The following is a 13,884-nucleotide window of genomic DNA, read 5'->3' on the forward strand; positions in this document are numbered from 1 at the left end:
AACGATCCTTTAATGTGGTTCATGGGGTAATGAGCTAAGTAACCCCGCCTGGATCACTATGACATCTTTTCACACAATGTGGCATGTCACATAAGACCTAATTATACCCTCTCAGCACACTCTGTGCTCCTTACACATATACTCCACTGTGTGTGTGTGATTTACACTCCACACAACCCCCATAGGTTTGTCAACCCAGTAAAAACTCTGAACTGAAAAGAAATAGAAACGTGCAAATGAGAGAACAGATACCTTTTATCATCCTCCACTTGAACTCCAATGGAGTGCACTTCTCTCAGCGCTTTGCCCTCTGTATCTGAGTCTGACAAAGTCTCAGAGCTATCCACCTAGAAAAGAAACAGAATGGGTGATATAGTAAAGAAAAAGCATGTGAAAAAGCATTGCTGCTCATCTCTTGCTCAAATTATTGCAGGATAAAAAAATCAGGGTAGGTATGCTTTTCACATTTTTCCCAACCTGAACGGCTATAGATGGTCTCCACTTGCGGCCTTTGCCTTCCTGCTTCTGCTCCTCTATGCTCTTAACAGTCTTGCTCAGCATGATGCTGGTCTGGGGAAGGGAGGCAGATTTGCCCAGGCTGCCTCCACCACGCTCCCTCAGCCCCCTGGTCCCTTCTAGCAGGTTTTCAGCTGAAGCGCTGTGCTTAGGCCTCATGACTCCTGTCCCTCCCACATAGCTGGAGTCCCTCAAGGCTCGACCATCCATGATTATGCTCTCTGTGGAGTTGCTGCTCTGTCTGATTCGCACTCCACTCACACTTGGGTAGTAAGCCCCTCTAGAGCTCTCGCTCAGGTCCATAGAATTACTGTGCAGTTTGGGCCGACTCTGGAAGTAGGCATCCTGAGTAGACTCAGTACTGCTTTGTGCTGTTACTGAGATCATGGGCTTAGTCATGCGTGGCGGAAGTGGAGGTGGACCTTTTCTGTATGGGAAAACTAGAAGAATATATGTTATTAATTATTATTAATTATCATTAATGTTTGGATTATTTATGTCGCTTGAACTTAAGCTGTCTATTCTTTCTTCAAATCTTTTATCTTTCATCATGCTTTTAAATAATTGATTTTATATACAATAACTTCATATACTGTAGAATAACTTTACTTTTGTATGTACAATTCCACCTACTGTGTACTGTATGTGCTGTAAATTCCAACATTGTGAGCATAATGCCTTATATATTATAAATGATTAATTTCCCAAGTTAACAGTCCAAAAATATATTTCTTTTTTTTATGAAAAATAGCTTTCTATTACTGCCCCAAACTATTCCTATAAATGTCTATTTTGATTTTTAGCAATTCCCTTTCATGCCTCTGTTGTCACTGCATAACTACTGCACACATCTTTTGACTTTCAATTCCCCAATTCTGACATAAAGCATGCAGTAAATATTTCAATCACAAAAACTACATTACAAAATGAAAAATTCATGAAAAAACTCCTTTCATTTAGACAGCTTGTTTTGCCATTTAAAGACAAGGCCAAGAAATAAACCCTCTAAGCTTCTCTGTTCCTGTAACCATTTTTTTTTATCCCTGACAGCAAGACTGCGTACTATATCACACTGCCTGTCAGAGCGCTTGGTCACATGGAACCATTCATCTGAGCAAGACACATCAAACGAACACACACATGCAGAACACATGCAGAAAACATGTTTTATTCATGGAGAATTTTTGATTTGCATGAATTTTAACAAAAAACAGAGCATAATTGTTTTTAAAAGGAGTGGTCATCCTTCTGCTCAACAATGGGTTAATGGATTTTCGCCGTGTGTGTCCACATGTGTATTTATGTATAGCATGTTTTGGTACGGACCAAATGTCTCCTCCACTCCAGTGTGTGTGTGTGTGTGTGTGTGTGTGTGTGTGTGTGTGTGTGTGTGTGTGGGTGGGTGATGGGTGCGTGTGGGTGGCAATAAACACATTTGACACTTCACCATGGCTTTAATAAAGCTTGAAGAAGATTTTCTACTAAGTTAAAGAAGAAGAGTTAGAGCAAAGAAAAGGCATCTAAAGCCCTGAGCTGTTTCCCCAGCAATGTCGGGGTGACAGATCCAAAAACTCATTAGGATCCTCAAGTAATCCCTGTTACTTCATGGAGAAGGGGAAAAGCCTGAGGCAGAGATATCTATTTACCCAGACTTTTACCCTACACAATCACACACACCTGCAACCTATACAAACAACCCTCACCTGCTCCACCCTTGATGCTCCCCTGGGGGCCAGACATAGAGAAGACTGACAGGCAGTCATCGTCTTGGGAGCAGCCTGCTTGGATGGCACGAACGTAGCTATGGCTGCGTGTACGAAAGCAGCCAGGCAGATCCAAGGCCTCCACGGCCTGAGACTCTACCTCACCAAACATGCTTTCGCACACCGACTCGAATTGACGATTCAACGTGTCCCCCAGCTACCGAAACACAGACACAGTGGAGCAAGAAAAAGGTTTTGTGTACATCCCATATGTGCAACATCAGTTGTCTTAGTATGAGTTATAAGTTAAAAACAAAGACACTCTATTCGCTTTCACTCTGTAGCCTGAGGAAAGAGAAGCCTGGCAGCAGAGGTCATTTGTCATGCTTTTCAAAAGTAATGAATGACTATGAATGTAGACACTGGAAGCAATAATAAAATGACATCAGAGAATCGGGGCTTAGCCTTTGTGTAAGAGCGGCACATTATGTAAAAGCTCAGCCAGATGTAGATAATCAACCGGCAGTAATGAGACTTTTATTATTCATCAGATAGGCACAATATTACTGTCTGGAACAGTGCTATCTGCAAGAGTGTGTGCTACCTGAGAGCTGGTCAAGGAACGTGTGTAGCTCCGAGAGCGTGCATGTCCTTTCAGGGCGGTACGGCTGTTTGAATAGGAATCTGTACACTGTTTACACGAATACCTGGGAAGAGTGATAAACAAAATGAAAAGTCAATTAAATTTTAATTAAATAAAAATGTTAATTAAAGCTAATTAAAATCTATTCTAAGTTTCATTAAAGTTAAAATGGACTACAACAGAAACATAGAACACAATAAAGTGAAAAAAAATCTTTCTTTTCTTGTTAGTTTACGTATGTGATTTGCCATTATACACTATACGGAAAAAAGTTTTGTGACACCTGATTTTTTTCAGCTATATGTGATTCTTTCCCAAACTGTTACTACAAATATGGAGGCACACAACTGTATAGGGTGTCTTCAGATGCTGTAGCATTCTTCATTTGAACTAGGGAACCCAAACCTCTTCCAGCATAACAATGCACCTGTGCACAAAACCAGTTTTATGAAGATAGCCTAGATCTGGTGACCAGAAATATATGGATTGTATTATCCATGTGTTCATTCATTTTTCAATATTGTGGTGTGTTATATAAGAATAAAAGTCTGCTTCATATACTGGATCCCAATGATACTGACGATCCTAATGAATAAAACTGTTGAGTAATGCTGTACTTAAATCGACTCATAGACTTTGTTTGAAAGATACATTTTCTATAATACAGGTTAAACTCAAATATAATTTTTTAGCCAAAAGGTTATTGAATGTTAATAAAAATATAACAAAAATATATCATATCAATAATAAATATTCTCAAGTATATAATAATTCCTCCTGATGTGTGTGTAACATGAAAGACAGGGTAAAATGTATGTTTAAATGCATTTATTTTTACAACATGATGCATTTTTTCAATTGAAACATATCATGTTGTGAGCATTATCCACCAGGATTTGACTGGCTTGTAAAAAGATGATTAAGATAGCTGGCAGTCGATTATGGACGAGTACTTGTCTCCCACAGCACTTGATGAGATGGAGGCAAACAAATTTGCTGCTAATACTAGAGGCAGAGATGGAGGGAAAAGATTACAGTTTCTTCCCAGGAGTGAGGACAGGTATATTTGAGCTGGCAGGTTTAGCTGATAACAGAGGGTTAGGGTTATATATTCTACAAAATGTTGGAAGCATTCCTTTGAGATTCGGTTCCATGCTGACATGATTGCATCATACAAGACCTGTGGATTTTTCAAGGGAAATATCATGCTGAGAATTGTCTGTTCTACCACATCCCACAGGTGTTGGTATCAGATCTGGTGACTAGAAAGGTCATTAAGGAACACTGAACTCATTGTCATCCGCATCTTTAGTTTATGATAACTTTTGCGTTGTGACATGGTGCATAATCATGCTGGAAGTAGCCACTAGTAGATAGTAAATTGAGGCCATGAAGGGACGCATATGGTCATCAAAATTTCTCAAACAAGCTGTGGCATTCAAGTGAGGATTGATTGCTATTACCAGGCACAAAGTGTGCCAAGAAAACATTCTTCACATTATTACACCACCTCCCACCAGCCTGGACTGTTGACACCAAGCAAGTCTGGTCCATGGGCTCATGCTGTTGATGCCAAATTATGACCCGACTACAGGCTCAGCTTTCTGTTCTTGCCTGACAGAACTGGAAACCCAATGGTGAACGTCTGCTTTTGGAGCCTATTTACCTCAAGATTCCATGTGTTGTGCATTCTGAGATGTTGCTCTGCTCACCACAATCATACTGACTGGTTAGTTATCTGCCAGCATGAACCAGTATGACCTCTCTCATAAACACATGGTTTTCATTCAAAGTATTTTCTTTAATGCACGATTCTGAGTAAACTTTAGAGACTGCTGTATATGAAAATCACAGGAGATCAGCAGTATTAGAAATACTCACATCTGCCCATATAGCACCAAACAGGTGTTCTGTCAAAAAAAGCTGAAACACCAAGATGCTCAAAACAACTTTATTACTGAAGATATACAATCATTAACTACCCATTCAAATCGCTTCAAACCAGGTGTGAATATGGACCTTTCTCATTATCATATTGTCTTTCATTCAAATAAAAGCCCTCATTTGAAGTTTTTCTTTATTGCACCATTCTGAGAAAACTTTGAAACTGTTGTATCTGAAAATCACAGATCAGCAGTATTAGAAATACTTACATCAAAACATCTAGCACCAACCATTATGCCACGGTCAAAATCACAAAGATCACTCTTCTCCTTTATTCTGATGCTCAATGTGAACATTACCCAAAGCTGCTGGCCAGTATCTGCATGTTTTTTGCAATGCACTGCTGCCAAGCTATTAGCAGATAACGCTTGAAAGAATAGGTGTACAAGTGTCCCTAATACAATTCTCAGTGAGTTGTATTTTAATTTGCTCAGAATTTCAGTGAGTGATCTTACTTGGCTGCAGAAGAGCGCTGGTCCATGCTGATGGAACGCCGGAAAGCATCTCTCTGAGCAATGAGCGAGCGTTTCGGTGAGGTTTTGGGACTGGTGTCTGAGTCTGCGCTGTCATCATCACCCATGGCCTTAATATAGCTGCCGCTGCGCATGCGTCTACATGGGATCTCACCTCCGATTTCTGACACTCCACCTCCACCCCACTCATCAGAAGGAACCTGTCAAAAGCACATGGATCACAATTCAGTTAAGTGTTCTGTAAAAAAAAGCTGAGACACCAAGTTGCTTAAAACAACGTTATTCCTTTTCTTAACTACAACTGAAATATAAAACAATTAACTTCCCATTCAAATCGCTTCAAACCAGGTGTGAAAGGGGACACAAAAAACTGACATGACATGACGTAAGAAATAAAGCCTGGGAGAAACCAAACTTAAACATGAACTTACCCTCTTCTGTGTGACATCATTAATCAGCTGTAACTCTTACTGTATATTACAAAGTCAAACAGTAGTAAATGTGTTAAACGTATAAAATAAATAAAAGTGTTTGGATGAGCACAGGAAAGCTTAGGTACAAATGAACATTATTCAGTTGAGATGATCTATAAACACTTATCTAATTTCTATAGACTTGGAGACTCAAGTATATATTTTATTAATATATCGTATCAATGCAGGACCATTAACAACAACAGGAATTGAGTCACAAGTGCAGAAACCTTAAAACAAAAGTGCAACATCAAAATGAATCAATGTCACACCATCTCCATCAGTTCCCCTTCAGTACCTCAAGCTGCATCTGAATGCTTTGGGAACACGACTGCGTTGTCCATGCTCTGAATAATGAGTCTAATCAGTCAAAACTGAAGGCAGGCTGTCACCAGCAAGGTGACGTCACGACCAGGAAGAATAAAACGCCCACGGAAAGAAGCCGGCTTCAGCTTCTGTTTGTTCATGAAACGCTCTGTGTGAAATTTAATGTTTTGTCTGTCTGTTTGTCAAAGAAATTAAGGCAGCTAAGAAAATCAAGTACACGTTTCGGCTGTGTGCTTCTCCCTGCCCCCGTTTTATTATAGGAAGGGATACACAAAGCCTGTGTGTGGCTTGTTTGGGAGCAGAGCATGCTATTTCGGCTCCTGGTTCCTATGGTTTGCTCATGGATCTTGCAGAAAGTTTGGCGGGCTCCTGGAGGTTGTGACATGTGCTGTTCAGAAGCTGGATATACCTTGGCTGGCCGGTGAGCATAAAGCCCCTCCCTTGGGCAAGCTTTTTTGCTCCCAGCATCACAGCCTCCACATCGGGGCTTGCCATTTTTCCCTGACCTGCACAATGAGGTGTCCAGGTCCTGGGCGTGGCCTTTCTCATCCCCAAGACCGTGGTTTATTCCAATGTCCTGGGGCTTAGGGATCATGGTTATGATGTCATGCCATGGGTTGAAGAGATGCTAGCTCGCTATCCCTGGGTGTGGCATCCCCCCTTAAACCCCCGACATTACCCACCCAGCCCCACTACCTTGGCGCTGGTGGGTTTAGCAGCCTTAGCAGGTCAGGCTACTGGATGTCAGCACACCATGTCGGTGCTACAGGCATATTAAGCCGACCTGCTGCGGGAGCTAGATATGGGAGACACCTTAGGTGGCCAGTTTTCTGAGATCTGCCGTCACAAAAGAGACCACTAAGGCCATTGGCTGGTCTATGGCCGCCCTAATAGCCACCGAGAGACATCTGTGGCTTACCCTGTCCAAAATACCTGACAGGGACAAGGTTGAGCTGCTGGATGCACCACTCTCTCCTTCTGGCCTGTTCGGCGATGCCGTTGATTTGGTAGTTGACAGGTTCCAGGAGTCCAAAAGACAATTGGCAGCGTTCCAGTGATATCTCCAACGCCGCTCTCATGGGGCTGGTTGGTGGGCGCAGCCTCAACCCCAACCCAGCACTTCGCGCTGGCAAGTGAAGAGACAGATGTGCTCTCCCCCTGTGCCGGATCCCGCGCTGCGCCCTGGGTCAAAGCCCTGTGAGGTCACAGATCTGAGGACTGTCATCTCCAGGATGAGGGCTTTGGCCAAAAGGTCCTGACCCAACCTGTAGAGGGATGAACGGGACCGGGTTCTACAGCTGGTACTTCATAGTTTCCAAAAAGAATGGTGGGTTGCGTCCTATCCTAGAGCTACATCAGCTGAACCGCTCTTTGATGAGGCTCTGGTTCAAAATGCTTACCCTCAAGCAGGTTGTGTCTCAGATCTGATCCGAGGGCTGGTTTGTCACGGTAGATCTAAAGGATGCGTACCTTCACGTATCCATCCCCCCTTCTCACAGAAAGTTCCCGAGGTTCGCTTTTGGGTCAAAGCCAATATCGGGTAATTTTATTCAGCCTTGCCTTGTCACTCCGCACCTTCACAAAGTGTGTTGATGTGGCTCTGGCTCCCCTGAGACTTCAGGGCATCCGTATCCTCAATTAAACGATTCCACTTGGCCCCTCTCCTCGCAGTTCTCCCTATATCCACCAGCGCCGCTGCGCTGCTTCCAGGAGTTCTGGAGAGAATTTGCAGGGATGGAGTCCATCTCTTCCTGGTAGCCCCACGGGGGCCGGGCCGTCCGTGGTTCACGGACCTGGTGGCCCTTCTCAAACAGCCTCCACCAGGATGTAAGTTGGTTCAGCAGGAGCAGTTCGCAAAAGGGTTGGCTCCGTCCATAATTAATCACACCCCTGTGTCTGGGCATTCACTGGGCAAAGACCCACTCCTGATTTGTTTTCTCCACAGCACCCGAAGGCTAAAGCCCTCCGTCATCCCACCTGTCAGGCTCCAGGCATTCAGTCCTCCTCCACTCCAGACCCCAGACCAGGAGAGATTAAACCAGCTGTGCCCGGTCCAAGCACTGGACTGCTATGTCTGCCGGACAAGTCCCTGGAGGAAGTCGGAACAATTTTTCTCCTGCTACAGCCCTCCGAGGAAAGGCCTTCCTGCTCATAAGCAGGCGCTCAGCAGATGGATTATTGACGCTATCTTGGAAAATTGCCCCATTCAGTGACTTGGAGGCCCAACCAGTGAGGGTGCCTCTCTCTCTCGCTCTTTCTCTCTCTCTGATTTTTATAAGAGCCGAGTTAGCCATTACACACACTCATATTCCCTGCTTTCATAATGTGAAATTACTGAATGTTTATTTAAACAGTTTGTAACTGCATGTTGGAGAACCATTGAAAAATGTACAGTTCATGATAAAGTATAAAGTAGTACAAAAGATAATAAAGTATACAGCTGGAGCATTTATTTGACTATTAAAAGAAGAAACTAGCAGACATGCTAAAAAAAAAAACTAGCTCTGGGGAGAAACCTATAAAGACTTTTTAGGTAGCTAGCCAGCCTAATAATATAATTACAGAGGCCTTGCTGTACTTTCTTAGCTCTGTCTTTACTGCCCAGCAACTGTTGCCATCTGCTATTACATCGGTCAAGCTTTCAGAACTTTGGTATTAAGTATGGCAGCTTTTCTTGTGGAAATGTTTTGAATTAGAACAAACAGAGCTTTAAATAGATTCCTATGACTCTTAAAATAGAAGTGAAAAATTTAATAGACATAGACATGTCTCTCTGCTTAAAACGTTAATTCATTAATTTTACTGCTTTGTATTGTTTCCTTAACCATAAAACTATTTGTTCACTTTAAAAAAGGTTTGTAAAACCATAACTCCATAACTCAATGACTTTTCAGCAGCTTGCCCTACATAATAGTTGCTGGGGTCTGATATCAGTCACTAGCATAACCTAATACATTTCTTAAGAAGTAAAGAGATAGATGAACTATAATAAAATTTAACTGAGCAATATCAGGCACCAAGACATGAGCAGAACGTATTTCCCTTCAATGTAAAGGGAGATGTGCAAACAGCGCTACCTGCTGTGCCATAGAAACACAGCTTGCATCAGTACAAAAAATTGCAGTTATGAGAGGGGGTGGGACCTTTTAGAGACCTATAATTTTGCCTGCCCCTAGAGTATCTATGCCACTCTCTACAGGTTTGTGTAAAGGGTGTGCAGATGTTATTGTGTGTTTGCGCATGTTCTTGCTCTGTTTTTAAAGACTATTTGTATCAGCGATAGCATTCCTTTTATACAGTAGTGATTTGTCAATAATTAAAATTTTGAATTCTTGCTTTTTTGGTCAGAGCTACATTTAATGCTATATAACATCTGCAAGGTTTGTGTCTTCAGGACAGAAGAGCTTTTTACTTTCTCAGAGACATAGGAAGCAGCACTGTTCGGCTCATTGATATAGCTACTAAAATGTAATTGATGATGTGAGTAACTATCTCCTAATTTGCAAAACTTACTGACTTTTACAAAATGCTGAGACTTCTTCCATAAATGTTAAATAATAATCTAACAGGAAACTTTACCATATCAATTAGATTATTTTCTTTGTTAGAATACCATTATCTGTCATAAGAATTAGCTGTTATAGAAAAATAGCACTATTAACTAGTTGTAAATATTCAGATCCAAACTGATATGAGCCATTTATTCAGCTATATTTTGCTCATGAATACTTAATATACAGCATATAGTATATACTGTTCCAAACTCCAACAACTCTAAAGTAAAAGCGCCTTCATGTGTGTCTGATCTGTTTGAATTTAGTGACCAGGAGTGCAATAATACTGCTATGTTAACTAGGTATAACATGGCTTTTACATACAAATGATGATTAAATAAATATAAATATAAGTCTCACCAGAATGCATGCTCTGTTAGTATGTGGTGTAACTAAAACTTTATGTAAATGTATTTTCGTGTACATTACTACTACGTGATATTTTGCAAGTCTGATAAAGTCATCAGAGTTGACACCTCAAAGCAATAAGTAATAAATATAATCAGCACATCCTTTATATTTCACTGTGATGAACTGTCAGTCAGTCCAGCTCAAATAACCTGGTTCTGAACATTGCTTAATTCCTTTTGTCATGAAGGTGAATCTGCAAGTCAATGAGAATGACTGTGTGACTGTGCCTGCATGTTTGGTTTCTAACATGAATATTCAAACAGCTGGAACAGCCAGCCAGGACTGAAGAAACATTGAAACACTGTACTAAAAAGATTTTATATATTCTGTACACACATATATATTCTGTACACACACACACACACACACACACACACACACACACACACACACACACACACACATATATATATATATATATATATATATATATATATATATATATATATATATATATATATATATGGACCTTTACACATATATATGTATATCTCTGGACCTTTAAAACTTGCTTAATCATATTAATGTCAAATGTTGTAGTATCTCATTCTGGAATACGAACAAAATTGACAATGACATTAATAGATTAACGTATTACTCTCCTTAGTAAAGACTATTTAACAACTCCAGATGGACTGCTATCTCACTACAATGATGTGCTGCAGTTATTACTAGATACTAGGGCTGTAACATTTCCTTGAATAGCTTGAGTAATTCGATTACAATAATTCATCGAGGCAAACTATTTGCCTCAATGCTTTGTTTAGTCCATTTAACTACACATGGAGCACTGTGTTTCCAACAAACCATTATTACTGACACACCGCCTGATAAACTCTGGAGCACTCTGGACAGGTAAACACAGAATTAACATCACAGACTATAAAACACCATCTTCCAAAATGGGGAATGCAGATGCTTCTCTGGCAGATGAGCTAAACATCTTTTATGCTCGCTTTGAGGCTGCAGCTAACCAAGCTAGCAGCGCTAGCGGCACAAACAGCATGTACGCTGAGAGAGCCGGAGAGGTAAACACGTTCACCATCTCGGAGCATGATGTAAGGAGGGAAATACAGGAGAGTGAATACCAGGCAGGCAGCAGGACCAAATGGCATCACAGGTTGGGTTCTGAAAGCATGCGTTGACCAACTAGCACCAGTGTTCACCGAGATATTCAAACTCTCCCTGAAATAGTCTGTTGTCCCCTAATGCTTCAAACGGTCCACCATTGTTCCTGTCCCAAAGACGCCACAGCCCTCCTGCCTCAATGATTACCGCATTGTAGCCCTGACCTCAGTAGTGATGATGTGCTTTGAAAGGCTGGTCAGAGACTTCATTACTGCATCACTACCAGACACACTGGATCCTGTACAGTTCGCGTACTGCCAGAACTGCCCTACTGAGGACGCCATTGCTCATGTTCTTCACACAACGATGAGCCACCTGGACTACAGGAAAGGGAATTATGCAAAAATGCTGTTTGTGGACTACAGTTCAGCGTTCAACACCATAATTTCCTCTATGCTCACCTCTAAGCTGGAGGTCCTGGGACTCCTGCCGCTGTGTCAATGGATCTCCAACTTCCTGACAGACAGACCAGAAGCTGTACAGGTGGGCAAACACACCTCACCCACCCTCACCCTCAGCACTGGAGCTCTTAATGGGTTGTGTTTTGAGCCCCCTGCTCTACTCACTGTACACACATGATTCTGTGGCCACTTCCAACTCTACCACCATCATCAAGTTTGCTGACGACACTGTTGAGGTGGGCCTGAACTCCAACAACAATGAGACGGCCTACCTACAAGAAATTAAAAACCTGGAGAGATGGTGCCAAGAGAACAATCTTCTCCTGAACATCAGCAAGACTAAGGAGTTGATAGTGGACTTCAGCATGAAGATTTCAGCACCTTAACTCCTAACTTTTTTATTTTTAATGATTTTTTTAAATCCTTATATTCTATTTATTTTTTTCATGTTTAAATGTTGGACAGTCATATAAAGCATTTCACTGCATGTCATACTCTGTATGTATTAAAAATAAAAATTTTAGTTTGAGAAAACGCTGCAGAATGAAAAATAGAGGAATAGGGAAAAAACAGTTAGGGGAGAGAGGATTTAAGAAAATTACAGAAAGTTTTCAAAGTTTGGCATCATTTCAAACTAAAACATAAAAAAACACCATACAGTGTGATTAACGTTTTAAAAGTAATTTGAAACTGAGTGTAGGTAGTGACTTTGGAGGGATTTTTTTCCCCACACTGTGTTTGCATTTGGATGTAATATGGCTATTAAATGCACAAAATGGGTTTAGTTTTCACCGATATTCTTTTGCAATTTAAACAATATAAATGTACATTTTTCTAAAAAGTAAAACAAATTACTTGTTCATTTTAAGAGACCTAACTAATTTTCTATCTCTTATTAATTATTGCTCTTTAATAAAAAAAAGTACTTCTTATTCGATTACTTTATTAATCGATGGAATGATTGTTAGAATATTCGATTACTAAAATAATCAATAGCAGCAGCTATTTGTTTATTCTGCCTTCTATACATTCTATTTGATTCTGATTCTCCACCTGTACAGTTACACTCAGCTGAATTATGCAACACTCTTCTCACTTATTATGTATTATCTTATATTTCACTGCAAAAATAGATAATATTTAAAAATTTCTGCTGGTCCCAGACCTAAAGCCTTCTTTTCTATCACTCTTACATGCTCGCTTAATTCTTTTTGCTCTACCTATAAACTTCATACAGCAGATGAGATTGCTTCATTCATTCGTAAATCTAAATGTAGGGTTAATCTATGGTCTAACCCTAACCCTAACCTTTCAGTTAGAACCCCTTCCAACTTAATTAGTCAAAGGCTGTTTGTCAGTTCTTTTGCTTTGGCATTGATCCCAACTTATTTAAGACTGCATTAATAACTCCTTTGTTCAAGAAACCATTTGCTGATCCAAATAACTGATCATTTCTGTCCAATTCCCAATCTGCCATTTTGTCCAAAATTCTAGAAACGGTAGTTTAAGCTCAGGTGCACAATCACCTATCAGTAAATAATTAAATGAACAATTCCATCAGGCATCCGCTCTCACTGCTGAAACAGCCCTTGTCAAAATCTCTGAAGATCAGGTAGCGGCTGACTAAGGAATTTTGACTATTGGTATTCTTCTCGATATACACAGGAGTATACACAGTATATACTTTGTTTATGTGTATGTATATACATATAGTTTGTGTGCGTATATATATATATATATATATATATATATATATATATATATATATATATATATATATTTTTTTTTTTTTTCTTTTTCTTTTCTATTTTTTTGTATTGGTGACGCATTCCACACCCTGATTTGTTGACACTGTACAGAAAAATTGCTTGACCTTACATGAGAGGGCGATTACACTGTATACGATGTGTATCATCTATTAAAAATCCCCAGTAGTGTTTGGAAAGCTTGTTTTTCCTCATTACATTGATCTATCTGTGTAAGTGCATGGGGCTTGCTGCCACCCAGTGATATTCTCACACTCATCCTGGTTATAAAAGCTTTGTCTCTCTCCTGCCATCTCTTGCCTTTTTCCTTCTTTTCTTCTGCCAGCCATGGTAAGATAACGAGGGAAGAGTGCTGTAGCTCCAATGTGTTCTGTCCATTCAATGTCATGCTCATACATTTTTTATATTAAATGTAAAAACACACATACACACACACGTATTACCCAAATTTTAAATATTTAATACTTTTTTTCCATTTGTTTAATTTATTGAATCAATATAATAAAAATTGGATTGCATTAATTTGAGTTATTCTATTATATATA

At 40.2% G+C, this 13,884-nt stretch overlaps 1 protein-coding gene across 4 annotated transcripts in view; it reads right to left on the reverse strand.

The window, feature by feature from the left end:
• Positions 1-13,884, reverse strand: part of dlgap3 (discs, large (Drosophila) homolog-associated protein 3) — a 155,336-nt gene that overhangs the window by 5,839 nt on the left and 135,613 nt on the right. For all 4 annotated transcript variants that reach the window (XM_046834838.1, XM_046834840.1, XM_046834839.1 and 1 more), the window contains 5 exons: positions 5,262-5,479; positions 2,824-2,926; positions 2,220-2,436; positions 478-956; positions 253-347 (listed from right to left, as the gene is read on the reverse strand). In XM_046834838.1, the coding sequence (XP_046690794.1) occupies positions 253-347; positions 478-956; positions 2,220-2,436; positions 2,824-2,926; positions 5,262-5,479 (1,112 nt within the window). The remainder of the gene's footprint in view (positions 1-252; positions 348-477; positions 957-2,219; positions 2,437-2,823; positions 2,927-5,261; positions 5,480-13,884) is intronic.

The sequence above is a fragment of the Silurus meridionalis genome, chromosome 22, assembly GCF_014805685.1.
Source record: "Silurus meridionalis isolate SWU-2019-XX chromosome 22, ASM1480568v1, whole genome shotgun sequence".
Taxonomy (NCBI): domain Eukaryota; kingdom Metazoa; phylum Chordata; class Actinopteri; order Siluriformes; family Siluridae; genus Silurus; species Silurus meridionalis.